The sequence below is a fragment of the Macaca mulatta genome, chromosome 8, assembly GCF_049350105.2.
Source record: "Macaca mulatta isolate MMU2019108-1 chromosome 8, T2T-MMU8v2.0, whole genome shotgun sequence".
In the NCBI taxonomy this organism is placed as follows: Eukaryota; Metazoa; Chordata; class Mammalia; order Primates; family Cercopithecidae; genus Macaca; species Macaca mulatta.
This window is the reverse complement of record NC_133413.1, coordinates 3,790,607-3,805,555: the sequence shown is the minus strand read 5'-3', so window position 1 is coordinate 3,805,555 and position 14,949 is coordinate 3,790,607. Positions and strand designations below refer to the sequence as shown.

Here is a 14,949-nt window from a genome sequence, read left to right as displayed (position 1 = left end):
AACAAATAAAATACTGAGAGAGGAAGAGCTAGGACACTCAGTAGCTTAACGGAGAAGGTATCATCTTCTGCAGGCTCTGCAAGACAGATGGTTAAATGTGACAGAGTCTTAAAAGTGACCTGGTTGCTCAAAAGTATTGCCTTCTCTCTCTTCTGACATGGGCGTGTTCTTGGACCATCCTGCTTTCCTCTCCCAGTAGAGTCAAAGGATCTCATTGCCTTCCCTTCTTTGTATTGTAACTCTTAATACTACACCTGTTATACGGCAGACCCTAAATGTTTAATGAAATGCACTAAGTGGTATTGGCAGTGTTCAGGTCAAATGGTAATGATGGAAATTGCCAAAAGAATAACCCTTCATGCATGGTTTTGTAGATGTTTATCCTCTTTCTGGTACCCGTTGTGTTTGTAACAATGCCATGGCCAGCAAGGCCCTACCAGATGGAACCACTTTCTCTCTGTGTCCCTCCTGGAACTTGTCTCTTCCCATTCCCCCATGTAGCTCAGGTCTCCCCCAACTGGGGCCTCCCCCGGACATTCCCTTGGGCCAGAGCGCGCCTTTCCCCAGCCCTCGCTGTGGGGTCTCAGGAAGGATTTGTTGAACGAGTGAACAGATCAGTAGAAGGTGGAGTGGTGAGAGGAGGACCCATTTCCAACTTCTGGGTGTGCAAGTGTGAATTGCGTGTGTTGGCATGTCTCTCTCACATGAGAAGGCATGAGCCTGAACACACAAAATGCAGGTGGTTATTCTCTTGTAATGCCTTCTGCTGCCTACGGGGTTACTTGGAAACTTCCATTCATTTCCAAAATTAGGGAAGCTTTTGTATCTTCAGAGAAGAAGGATTTTAGACAGTGGTTTTTGGATTTTTGCCCCCTGGGGTGCATTTTAGTATAATTTCTGGAGTGGGGAAGGTGGATCTGTGGGGACATCGCCCTCGGGGAAATCCTCCCTAGAAACCCTGTTCTTGCTTCTCAGCCCCGTAAAGTAGACATCAGGCTCCAAGGCCATGATGAAACACTTCTGAATGGTATTTTACAGAATCTTCTTTAACTGTGCAGGCATTTCTAAAAAAAAATTCAGTAAATAGATGGACCGACTGTGTCTTTTGGAAACTATATGCCATCTTTAAATAAAAAATACAGATGGCCGGAAAAATTCTTACCATCTGTGCCTATAAATTTTGTGTCATCTGACCAAATCCTCATTCGAGTTGTCCTTGGGAACCATCATAAAAAGACACAAATTAAACAAGAACATTTCTTCCTTTCTTGGCCTTGTATATATTGAGAATATCATGTTCAATCCTGTTTTCTTTTACAGTGTTACATGTTTTGACTTGACTTTGCTTTTATATACTTAATCTATATTAATGAAGAAATATTCTTTAAAAAAAGGTTTATTATTTGGATGTCCTGTCTTCCTTGGCAATTCTTTTATTATTTGTTTTTAGAGAAACCTACATAGATGTCATTTGTAATTCAGGTAAAATTAAAATGTGAATCGTTTGAACATCACAGCTGCAGCGGGAGCTCCGGAATGTTGATCTTGTTTGTTCTTTGGAAAACAGCCGTGCTGTGTCCTCAGCCGCCACCCGTGCAGAATGGAACAGTGGAGGGGACTGATTTCCACTGGGGCTCCAGCATAAGTTACAGCTGCGTGGACGGTTACCAGCTCTCTCACTCTGCCATCCTCTCCTGTGAAGGTCGCGGGGTGTGGAAAGGAGAGGTCCCCCAGTGCCTGCGTAAGTTCTACAGCAGAATTTGTTCCACCCACTATAGGTCTGTAACAGGGACGGATAATCAGGGCACATCCTAAGGTTACAATCTGAGGACCTTCCTGGTGGGTAGTAATAGCCCTAAAATACACAAAAACTCAAACTTGAGACTGTGCTGCCTAAGGGCAGAGTCTCTTTTTTGAGACAGGGCCTCACTCTATTGCCCAGGATGGAGCGCAGTGGTTCAGTCATAGCTCACTGCAGCCTCGATCTCTCGGGCTCAAGCCATCCTTTCACCTCAGCCTCCCAAGTAGCTGGGACTACAGGTGTATGCCGCCACACCCAGCTAATTTTTGTACTTTTTGTAGACATGAGGTTTCGCCATATTGCCCAGGCTGGTCTAGAACTCCTGAGCTCAAGCCTGCCTCCACCTCCCAAAGTGTTGGGATAACAGGTGTGAGCCACCGTGCCTGGCCTCCTTTTAGTCTTTTTCTTGTTTAATAGTTAAAGCTAAAGATTTAACAGAAACTAGTTACCAAGCTCAATTGGTTAAGCTGGTCCAGGGACATTGAAGGCTGACTTCTTCCTGATTATCTTCCATAGCTGTGTTCTGCGGAGACCCTGGCATCCCCGCTGAAGGGCGACTTAGTGGGAAAAGTTTCACCTATAAGTCCGAAGTCTTCTTCCAGTGCAAATCTCCATTTATACTCGTGGGATCTTCAAGAAGAATCTGCCAAGCTGACGGCATGTGGAGCGGCATACAACCCGCGTGCATTGGTAATAATTATAATACTGCCCTGGTGATATTTGGGGGTATTTGGGGGATGAGGACATTTCATTCCGAAATTGGGTCATTGGTGATTACATAGATAGTGTTCCTGTAGATAATTTTCTGTAAAGGTAATATTCTTTGCACTGAATAGGGTTGCACACTAATCAGCTAAACTGATGTGCCGCCTCTTTTAAGTCATTCAAGCTATGTTTGGAGTTTAAGTCAGAAGTCTGCTAAAGTAGCTACTCGACTTTGTTCTCTGACCTCAGTGGCTGTCTCTGCTGTCTACCTTCACTGCCAATTGCATTGTTTAGGGGAAAGGTGCAGTTAGGAACATTCTCTAAAGCAGCCCTCACCAGAGAGACAGTCTTGCTCTTGTTTTATTGCTGCAGAGTCAAGTTTTATCACTGTGTTAATTTTGTTCATTGAGATTGACTAAGCAGAATAATGGGTGTTCTACAAGTTTTTAGTAAAAAAGTAATAATTAGTCTTGATTATTTTCTAAGAAATTGAATGGTGTAAAATAAGGATAGTATTAAAGAAATATTGTCACTGAAGCATTTTTCTAATTATAGGAATATTTGCTGTCATTTGATTTAAACTATTGCCATATAGTAGCTATCTCTACACTAAAAATATTTTTCTTCCCCCTAGTAGGTTAGTTGCTCTAGATAACAAGTTTTAAGAAGTTATCTATTTTGTTTTTCTACTGGCAACTGCAGAGCAGCAAATAAGAGAGCTGAAGTACCACTGGGTTACCCAAGTCCTACCTTTTTTGAAAAATGTCACTCTTGGTTTTCCATATGCTTCGATTTTGAAGAATTAAATATATTGTTCATTTTGAAATGTTGAGGAAAATTAATTAAAGAAATTCAGAATAATGTAATGGGTAACCAAATGAGATGGTCATTAATTGAATCCTAATAAACAAAAAGATGGTGATCGATCATTATTGAAGATAGTATGTCATTGACCAAACAAATATATTTCTATAGAAAAAAAAGCCAGAGAATGGAAAAAATGTACTTATTCTTATATAAAAAGAACATACTGAACTACTTAAAGTCTAAAAGTTAACATCCAAAGAAGATGTCTTGAAGAGAAGATAAAAGTAGCAATTTAATTTTTAACTTTCCTGAAAAACATCTTGCACATTTCTCAAAACAAAATTTTCTCTATTTCATGAGGCCTTTCAGTAAAAGCTGTTAGAGTTCCCACAATAACTCTATCTGGTGCCCTGTTTTCTTTTTAAATCACAAATTTCAGATCCTGCTCATAACACCTGCCCAGACCCTGGCACGCCACACTTTGGAATACAGAATAGCTCCAGAGGCTATGAGGTAGTTCATTATGAATTTACTATGTTTTCTTTCTGGAAATATAAAATATATTTGTTACTTAAACATATATGAGTGCTTTTTTTATATCGTACCTTGTTCATGTTATATTCACCTGAATAAAATTCATTCAAAGGGGATTTCTACATGTGTTTTTAACTGTCAAAACCAGTGTGTACTAGATAATAGATACTTACTAGTATCTTACTAGATAATAATGGAATGATGCATAATTTCAAATAGAAATTAACATAGCAACTGTTATGTTAATTTCTATTTGAAATCATGCGTGCTTCTATTATTTGTTAAACTCACACGGCAATTCTCAAATTGGGGTAACTTGTCCCTGATAAGCTACCCATAAAAGGTTCCACTTTGGGACTGGATATAGTGGGGAAATAATATTAAATTCTAGAGACAGAAACAGGAGAAAATGTATGTTAGCCCCGTAGTCTCAACTTACTTGTGAAATTAGTTCTCCACATGAGCTTTGAAGTTCTATGAATTATTAACATACTAAATATCACTTTGGAACGTTCATTTGACTTTTAATAAAATAAGCATTACCACTTCAGTGAATGTTGGAGAAATACCTAAAAGTGGAAGGTAATGAAGCTTGAAATAAAATGTTTTAACCATCTTAAGTACTGCCATAACTTCACTGTTCTCTGGTTGCATGACTTTGAAAACAAAAGTTAAATATATATTCTACCTTCAAGTTAGGGACCTCATCAATTAAGAATAAAAAACCATCTTCCTCAGCCACTTTCCCCATCTCTCATGAGCACGAAAATATTCCCATTTTTCCCGCTCTGACACACAGTGGCCATTTCCTTGTAGCTCTTTTGCATCCTACGGTGGAAATCCTTACAGGGAGCTAATATACTAACTCTAGCACGTTTTCTATTATGTCTCAAATATTGCCTTAAACTTCAAGTAAATACTTTCAGGTACATAAATATTGAATGCCAAATTGTCAAGGAATATTGGAAAATACTATATATGGTTGTCGCTCTCACTGATTCACTATGAAAAATGAAATTTTGATCACCATTGCTTTGAGCAAGTCTTAACTTGCCTATGTACAACTTATAGTAATTAAAAGTTGATGATGACTATATTTGGCAACATAGCAATATATAGTTATCATATAACACTAACAGGGTTGGATAAATCCTTCACCCTCCTTATAACCAATCAGTTACACTAACGTGAATAATAGATTTTATCCAACAGCAGGATTTACTGATAAAGAGCTCAGACACCATCTTTTAAGGACATGATTGAGACCGTGAGATGCAGCTCTCCCCAAATGTTTTTTTTTCTTCCTTTATTAGGAATATTTTAATGTAACCGATGAGATTTGTGTCTGTTTTCTTTAGCACCATATGCTGAAACATTACTTACACAAAGTGAGCCATTTCAGTGTGAAATGTCCCCATGTTAGGCTATGTTAATCATGCAGCTTAAATGACTAGCTCCCATTCTCCAGGCAGGCGTGTCCCCGAAACCCGTAGCTCCAGGGTTAGTGTATGATAATCAATTTAGAGTGGCTTGGTATATTCTGCTAAAAATTTTTTTTTATTGAGAAGGAGACTCTATTTTCTTTCTGCCAGTAAATGATACAGGTTGTCCATGACCTTCCTGACAATGGCAGCATGTTTACCAGGAGGTCTGTTTGGAATTGCAAACATGCTTGCACGGAGAGTTGATGGACACCATTCCTGACAGAGAGGAAATGTGCTGGGAGCAGCGGCTCACATCTGTAATTCCAGCACTTTGGGAGGCCCCGGCAGGAGAATCACTTGAGGCTAGGAGTTTGAGAACAGCCTGGGCAACATAGCAAGACCCTATTTCTACAAAGAATACAAAAAATCAGCTGGGTGTGTTAAGGTGCACCTGTAGTCACAGCTACTCAGAAGGCTGAGATGGGAAGACCACTTGAGCCCTGAAGGTCAAGAATGCAATGAGCTATGATTGCACTGCTGTGCTCTATACGCTGGACAACAGAGAGAGGCCCTGACTCTAAAGTTTAAATCAATCGTCCATCAATCAAGAGTAACTGAGTCAACTCTTTCCCATCATTGAATCTTAAATTAGCTATTGATTTGACATTTATCAAATTTGCACTTTTCTTTATAAATTCCTACTTCCACTGTATCAAGTGCTAGAAGCACCATTTTTTTTCTCCTGATATCCTTTCTCACTATTCAATGTACCAACTATTTTCTTGCATTTCACTTCTCGTTATTTTCCCAGAATCCCAACGAGGGAGGTATGGGCTTACTCCTATGAGAAGGCAGACACAGGGAATGAAGTAACTGGTTAAACTTCTCAGAGCAAGAAACAAATGGGGTATTCAAATCTTTGGACTCTAACTTGGTACACTTATGTGCTCTCATAAGTCAAGCTTTAAAGAAACAATCTGGTCCCAAGCCAAGCTGTCACGAGTGCAAACCCACCTTCCCTGGGGGCTGCTTCCCTCTCCCTTTGTACGTGGGTCATGCTGGCCTCATGCTGCGGATACGCAGGAACATGGACGATCTTTGGTGCCCCTCAACACATGGACCAGAGCTCATTCTCTAAAAAAGATATTTACAGATCACAGGAATCTGCCCCTCAAGGCACCTCTGGTTAAATTAGGAACACACACAGGTAAATAAATATACAGGCAATTCCAAGACGTTGTAGTGAGTGGCGCAGATAACATCCGATGTTGGGGAAACGCATTTGAGCAGCACGTGATTCATTCTTGGAAGATCAGAGAAGAATCTGCAGAGGATGTGCAGTTTAAGCAAAGCACAGAGAATTTAGTAGGGGTTAGCTTTGTGAAGACCTGGTGAGGAAGATGCCCCAGACATGCAGACAACAGTAAATAGTTTGTACAGTTTGAAGCGTAAGAAAGACAGAGTTTTGGTGGCCTCTGTATGAGCAGGAGTTGACCAGTCCCCTAGGAGTGCCAACAAAAGTAATTTTCTAATAAATGCCAATTGTTTAAAATGTGAATGGCAGGAAAAAAAATGAAAAAGGAAATAATAATTATTACAAACAAAAAATAAAGAACTCTAAAACAAAAGGCATAACTTCTTTACCCAAACAGCCTTCTAAATTTTCAAAATTCACAAAGATCTTACACTATTCATTGAGCAATCCAAGTTGTGTGTAACACTGTAACATGCAGTTATAATGTGCACGTTGATTTAGACAATGGCTCGACATTAATGTGAAAAATTGCTGCTATACTTTTACCCTGGCATGTGCTTTCAAGTATCACCAGTTGATACTTCGACTATTCCCTTGGCCTCTGAAGCTAGTATTGGATTTCCTCTCTAGGTTGGAAGCACGGTTTTTTTCAGGTGCAGAAAAGGCTACCATATTCAAGGTTCCACAACTCGCACCTGCCTTGCCAATTTAACATGGAGTGGGATACAGACCGAATGTATACGTAAGTGTGATTTCTTCCACCACAATCTGAAGTAAACTATTTGTTGTGAATGTCTGGGAAGTGTTTACCACTAAGGGAAATAATAAGAAATTGTTTTTAACTCCTCAATCCTAAACTTTGGATGTCCTCAAAGTTTGGTTCCCTAGAACTGGCAGCCTAAGCATTTGGCTGGACATTGGGCTGTGAAGTCAGTTCTCAAGCCCCACCGTTGACTTTGAACCAGAGACTCTGGAGGGAGCCGGGGAGGAGAGAAGGGGGACAGTTTAGTTTAACAAGCGCTCCAGGAGATTCTAAGGCACAGTAAAGTCTGAGAAACTGCTTGAAACCGAAGATAAGTGAATAACATTACATTGAACATTCTTAGAGGGAAAACGTATTTGTCCATGCTATTATTCTTCTAGGATATTTACATCAAATTACTAAAGAGAGGGTCAACTGAATAATGTCATATGTCAGAGTCTAAGTAGAAGTGTTTAAAAGATTATTCTCGCTATAATTAGGGAGTATATATGAATTGATCATTCAAATACATACTTAAGGATCGCATTTTATTTTGTGATTTAATCATGATAATTAGGAAAAATATATGGATGGATGGGTAGTACGTGAATTATTCATTTCACTCACTCTCAATTTAGTGAAATACAGTGTCTTATTCTTACTATATTAAAAATAAAACATTAGTAGAATGTTATAAAAATATCTTAATAGTATATAAGATGTGATTTTTGGGTGTGTTTATTTTAAAACTATCATCTCTGCTCTAAATCACTACTCAAATTATATGTTGATAGTATATGTACATATATATGTATATACATGCACTCGTACATATATGCATGTGTTTATATATAATATGGAGTTTGATAATATCAGGTACTGGTTATGGTTACTCATTAGTGAAATAGTGACAATACTCAAAACAACTGCATGCACAATGTTAAAATTCTAAACTTGTTTTATAATAATATGCCAGTCTTTATGGCATATATGCAAACTTTATAAGGAATGGAGTGGTTTGAGATACAGAGTATACATTACAATCTCATTTATTCCTAAATTATATTTTAAAGAAAATAAGTATCTATCATATATTAAGTTTCTAAATACACATGAAATTTTTACCACAATTATTAATGAAATTGAATAATAAATTTGCTGGTTTCCACCAGAACAAAATCAAGGCATATCTAAATATTCACTGGTCTGTATAATTTGTAAGACTGGGCTTTTAAGGATCTTTAACATATTTATTTTAGTAGTATAGCAGAAGTGTTTTTTTATTTCAAAGCTATGATCTCTACTCTAAATTTTTGTGCATAATTACCTATGTATAAATATACATAGGATGGGTGTAGTGGCTCATGCCTGTAATCCTGGTACTTTGGGAGGTCAACACAGGAGAATAGCTTGAGGTCAGGAGTTCTAGCACAGACTAGACAATATAGCAAGACTTCATCTCTACCAAAAACATGACATACATATGTGTAATATATATGTATGACTGACTGCATAACAATTTCCAAACTGTTTTGGTCTATTTATTTCTCTAGACACATGTGCTGACTTTACAGTAAACAAAGTCTCAGTGTTTCCTAATGTTGTTTCAGCTCATGCCTGCAGACAGCCAGAAACCCCGGCACATGCAGACGTGAGAGCCATCGATCTTCCTACTTTCGGCTACACCTTAGTGTACACTTGCCATCCAGGCTTCTTCCTCGCAGGTGGATCTGAGCACAGAACCTGTAAAGCAGACATGAAATGGACAGGAAAGTCGCCTGTGTGTAAAAGTAAGTTACTGATCAAGGAGTGGCATACTTTTCCAAAGAGCAAGGGAAAGGATCGGCTGCCCATCAGGCTAGTGTCCATGTGAGAAACCCATAAGTAAGAGCTTGAGGCTGCAGCATCGTCACCTGCCTCAGTCCTGCTTCATGTGCGTGAGCTGTGTGCGTGAACGTGTGTATCCTCAGTGTTTGATGCAACGGTGGCAGAGCCAAGCGGATGTATAGTACAATTAGTATGCAATTAGTACATAATACAATCATTGTATTATTTTAAGCCAAAAAAGAAAAGCTATTTGGTTAAAGAAAAGCATTCTGAATTAAAAGGAAAATAATACTCAGTATATTTTCAGGAAAAGTAGTTCTTAGAGATGAAAATGAATAAATATCACCAAGTATCCGAGAATATATCGGTGGTTATTTTTAAGACCACATGCTGTTTGTGGTAAAACCTAAGTTTATGTGTCCCTAACATTGGTTCTGCTTTGTAAAATTACAAAAGCAATTCACATAGAAACGATCCATTAATTACCAATTTGTGTGTTTACAAGTGACAATCATCAGCCTGGGTCAGCTTTGATGATAGCCAAATTTTCAGGTTCTCCCCTGTATGTAATTTATAAATCCATGGAGTCTAAACAGCATAAACCAAAAATGATGGAACGTGAGAAAGTCAGTGACTTTAGGTTTTGTTTCCTGGAGCCTATTTATAGTTCTCATAGTAGGGATTTTAGAGAGACTTTTGTTTCCCTTGCCCTTCCCTGTTAGAAATAGAAGAATGAAAACTTTTAAAATGGTGATTCGTAGTTTGATTAAAACTGTGAAAGCTAAGAAATTATGATTTAAATCTAACTTGATAGACCAAAGTGAACATTCTGTAATGGAAATAATTTTGAATTTTTCAATAATAATGTATAAATTCATTGATTTGGGTGGGGTATTGGACAATCAAGAGGGACTATAACATCGTGGTTATTTGGTTATTTCGTATGTAGCAGGGTATTCCAAGTAGGATATGAGAAAAGTCATAGAAGCCACCCTCCTTTGCAAGGCTCTCTGTTGTAGCACTTTCAATGGAAATATGCGTAGATAGATGTACATTGATTTTTCATCCTTAAACTCTGCTTTCCCACAAACACCAAGAATATTCTGCTGTAAAGACATGGGTTTAAAATGTATATGTATAAGGTATTCATATTTTGTACATTAAAAAAATCTGGAGAAGGAAAATTGCTTCAATTTGACATTTTTTCAAACTTACTCAAAAATGTTTTTTTTAAAAAATGATAATTTGTCTTTTTACTTGTAGGTAAAGGAGTGAGAGAAGTTAATGAAACAGTTACTAAAACTCCAGGTTTGTATACCAGAACAGTTATAGATTTCAATCAAATAAAGTGATTTGTTCTCTACTCTGCACAATGAAACAATTCTCAACATTTAAATTTCCGAATCCGTTAGTCCATGACAAAGTTAATGTTTCAATTATTTAAAACACTAAGCCTACATAGAATTCTGTGTATTTCACAACAATGGTTTGTTAATGAAATAACATTACTCCACTTAGAAAGAAAACCTTTGGTGTTATCACACACTGTTTCATTCAAACATGCCTTCCGCGTTTGGCAGGAGAAATGAAAACACTGATCATTCCATGTGGTATAATGGAGAGCCTTATAAAGAGGGTTGCGATTTTCTTCCTCCAAATGAGGAAGCTCATATCAATGAGGCATTTTTACAGCGTAAGTTGTTAATGCAAACAGTTCAAATATGGAGCCCGATTTTTTCCAAGTATCTCCATTCATTCAGGCATCCTTTGCCTTCTAAGATGTTAATTATAGTTTTTTGTTGTATGTGGTGCCTTTTGCTAAATGCATTATGTAGCAAATTGCAAAAATGCAGTCCTATTTCCCGAGGAAAGTTTTCCCTATACAAAATCATCTGGCATGTTCTATCTGTGTTTTGTCCTATTTCCCGAGGAAAGTTTTCACAATACAAAATCATCTGCCATGTTCTATCTGTGTTTTAAATTTAAATTATATTTAAATAACAAAATGGATCCCAAATTATATTAATTTAAGTTGGGTATTTTGTTGTTGTTGTTGTTTTATCAGAAAGAGAAATCCCTTGTAAATATATAACGTCACTTGACTAGTACTTTATTCAGGTTTTAACACTTTTTTTTTTGGACATAAGCTCTATTTTAGAATCAAACATGGAAAGAGTATTTGTAATGCTATTGTCAGGATGCTGTATTACACACTTAATTCTTAGACAAAGAAAAATGTGCCAATATGACTAAAGGAATTTCTCCAATCTGCATACTAAAGAATATAAAATATTTTTTAAATCTCTCTAGACTATTTTATTTAAATATCACCTAAAAATCACATACAGAAGTCAAAGCTTTTTATCCAGGCAACATTTTCTTCAATGGAAGAAAACACAGTCTCTTTTTGTTATTATTGTTGTGTGTGTGTTTTGTTTTTTATTTGCTTATTTTGTGTTTAAGATATTGAAATCTCTATACACTCCTTTTGTAGGTGCAAACATTATTATCAATATTCCTTTTCTTATGCTCTTGGAAGGGAAGTGCTAATAGAATGTGATTCTTCATCAAGGTGGTACATTGTAGTACATCTCAGCTATGTGGCTTCTGCATTATACTGCAGGCTGCCAGCAACAAGTAAAATTATAAAGACCCAGAAAGATGACCTCTACCACATGGCTCGTGGTCATATTTAATACACAGAAGCCACTTCTGAGACATTGGTTGTATCTTACTCTACCCAGCCAAGCCTGGCCCATTCCTGTGAAACTTCAACAGGATTACCTTAAGTGAATGCTTGGACAAGTGGTTTAGTAACTTCAGAAGAGCATATAACTTCTAATTAGGGAAAACATTTTTATGTGCTTCAAAGGCTATTAATTTTAGTAATGGAAAATAAAGTTATTTTGGAGTTGCTGATTAAAATGGGGGTCTCTGTGGTGCTGGCAATGGCTAAGTAGATGTGTCTAAACTCAGTGATTTGTAAGCAAATGTGTTAGATACTTGTGTGGATATATGAGTTTTTAACTTATTTTCTTATCATTATTATTATGAGAAGGTGGGGTCTACTCAAGGCCAAAGGAAGCTATTATCTTCTCTTCTTCTTTAACCCTTCTCTTGCTAGGCCAAGCTTTATAGGTTTAGCCTGACTAGAAAAACAAGAAAATGGCCAACTGGGCTGAAAAGAGAAGCATAGGTATAGGCACAATATACTTTTGTCCTCATTATTTGCAACTGTAAATGGACTTTCTAAAAAATAGGTTAGGGAGACATGAATCTTCATTTCCACCTAGCAACTCAAGCAATGTGTTTTGAACAATTATGCTTATCATGAATCTTGTCTAAGTAAATAATTCATACACATCATAAGGCAGAAAACAAAAAGGAACATTGGAATCATCATGTGGATTTATACACTACAATTCATGTGTGAAAATGGCAGGATTTTATACACATTTTTAAACAAACACATGAAAAATAAGTTTTTTTTTTCTTAAGCAGTGAAAGCATGAGGAAATATCTCAATAATCTTTGCGAGTTTTCCTGTCGATGAATTCTATGCTTTAAAAAGACTGTGTCTTTTATTACTGAATTTAAAAGACATATATGAAAGAAAAATTTGAAATTATTGAGCCCATCTTTTCTTACTTATGGAATATTTTACACAAAGAGATTAAAGAAGAGCAGAAGAGTGTGAATGAGAGAGACTGACTCTACTTACAAAAGAAAGACTCTGAAATGAAAGGGCTTTGTCTTCATAAGTCCATGTGGTGCTGGAATATCCAGTGCAGTTGGTGCTGGGATATGTAAGCTTTTTCAAGACAGGGTATTGCTGTCGTATGATATAGATCAGTTCTTCTGAGCCTTCCAAGTCTTTCAAAGAGTAAACTTGGATATTATTGAAATATCAGTAGTGATTTCATGGGTCAAGTAAACATATTTCTTACTAAGCACAGTAAAAACTAAACTAACGTTAGAAGTCCTAATTCACCATACCCCATGAACTTGGAAAGGCTGTTAAAATAGGTATGCTTTGGCTTCTAATAATAATAATAAAAATAAAACCATAAACACAAATGTCTACTTGCATACCATAATAATCTTCGCACCTGCTTCTTTTGAGTTTTGCAAATGCTGTGAACAGCGATGCACTAGGCTCCCCTTGTCTTCATCACTGCCCTCATCTGTGATCGCTCACTAAGCAGTATATGCCTTCTATGTTTAATGATGTCTGAATTTATTGTTTGTGTGTGTGCTGACATTCATCTGTTTCCCCCCTTCCCACAGTTCCTTCAGACGTCTTTTTCGTCAATTCAGTGTGGAAGGGATATTATGAATATTTAGGGAAAAGGCAACCCGCCACTCTAACTGTTGACTGGTTCAATGCAACAAGCAGTAAGGTGAATGCCACCTTCAGTGAAGCCTCACAAGTGGAGCTGAAGTTGACAGGTAGGTCCCAAAGAATTCACTAAATGCATGGTGTGAGCGGAAACAGACCCACTATCTTTTCACAAAGAGGTGATCTAGTAAGTATTAATTATTAATGTTCTGTTGGCTTTGCATTAAAGCCAATAATTAATATACTGTAACTCATTGGAGCCTCTCCCTAGCCATAAGAGGTTGGTACTATTTTATCATTTTAAAGATTACAAAACCAGTACAGAAAAGTGAACTGATTTGCTCAGAATTATGCCCATATTAAGTCAAGAATCTGAGATTCATATATAGATAATGCATGTCTCCAAACTTTATTTTTAATCCTTTTTTTCTTAACTCATGTGCTCATCATGAGATTTTTAAAATCATCACACAATTAATAAAACAGCCTTGATTTATATGGCAAACAGTATTTTAAGCACCGTATGTGTATTATCTTTTTCATTCTTACATTAATTCTGTGATATAAGTATTTTTATTGTGTACTTTTTTAGAGAGAGATTTTTTAATTAGCAAAATCAAATATGTTATTATTTATTCTTTCTGTGGAATAAGGGTTTTGAACTTAGTGGAGTGGATTATACCTATTCAAGATAGACAAGGATGCAGGAAGATTTTCAGGGGAAAAAAGAAGCTCCGAGGCTAAAATTCACAAATAAAAATACAATTTCTGTTTGAGTTTTCTATTATCTATGATATTGTCGTCTCTGTACCACATTCCACATCAAATGGATGAAAGGGCTGAATTGCTAACTTTCTCCAAGGTAAACCTGACCTGCTGATCTTTTCACAGGCGTTTACAAGAAGGAGGAGGCCCACTTACTCCTAAAAGCTTTTCAAATTAAAGGTCCGGCAGATATTTTTGTAAGCAAGTTTGAAAATGACAACTGGGGACTAGATGGTTACGTAAGTACATGTGTAAGGTCTGTGACAAAGCACAGGCTTTCTAATATCTCTGCAGAGGCAAGGGCTACGGATTGGAGGCTTCTGAGTAGAGCTGTCTTGTGTGTGCCCCTTGAAAACTCAGCCGCCCCTCTTGTTGACAGAGTGGTCATTTTATTCGTTCATTTTATAAGGGAAGAAACCAGGTCTAAGACGTAAGAAATAAATTGGCCATCCTTAAAGGGGTGGTTGCAGTTGAGGGCAGAACAAGACCTGAAATCCAGGGTCTGTGATGTTACTGCTACATTATATCATGAGTGGTACCACCAGAAATTTTCTAAGACCACTTGATAACCATGCTGCTCGTTCTAAGAGAAATCATTGCCAGATAAATAGAGAGACTTAAGACGTCCCCCTTAACACCCTTCTTTGCAAGTTAACCATTTGTTTGTGTTCTAATTCACTATCTGACTTAAGGGTAGACAGCCTCACATGATGTACCCTGCCCAGTAGCTGGGACACACAGCCAGTTTTA

The 14,949-nt window shown here is 37.2% G+C and overlaps 1 protein-coding gene across 1 annotated transcript in view; it reads left to right on the top strand.

Annotated features, from left to right (window-relative positions):
- CSMD1 (CUB and Sushi multiple domains 1) overlaps positions 1–14,949 on the top strand; it is a 2,034,615-nt gene that overhangs the window by 2,007,666 nt on the left and 12,000 nt on the right. Inside the window, exons 60-67 of the mRNA XM_015144705.3 lie at positions 1,568–1,741; positions 2,318–2,491; positions 3,753–3,826; positions 7,157–7,268; positions 8,879–9,058; positions 10,359–10,403; positions 13,383–13,544; positions 14,326–14,438. Coding sequence (XP_015000191.3) covers positions 1,568–1,741; positions 2,318–2,491; positions 3,753–3,826; positions 7,157–7,268; positions 8,879–9,058; positions 10,359–10,403; positions 13,383–13,544; positions 14,326–14,438 — 1,034 coding nt within the window. The remainder of the gene's footprint in view (positions 1–1,567; positions 1,742–2,317; positions 2,492–3,752; positions 3,827–7,156; positions 7,269–8,878; positions 9,059–10,358; positions 10,404–13,382; positions 13,545–14,325; positions 14,439–14,949) is intronic.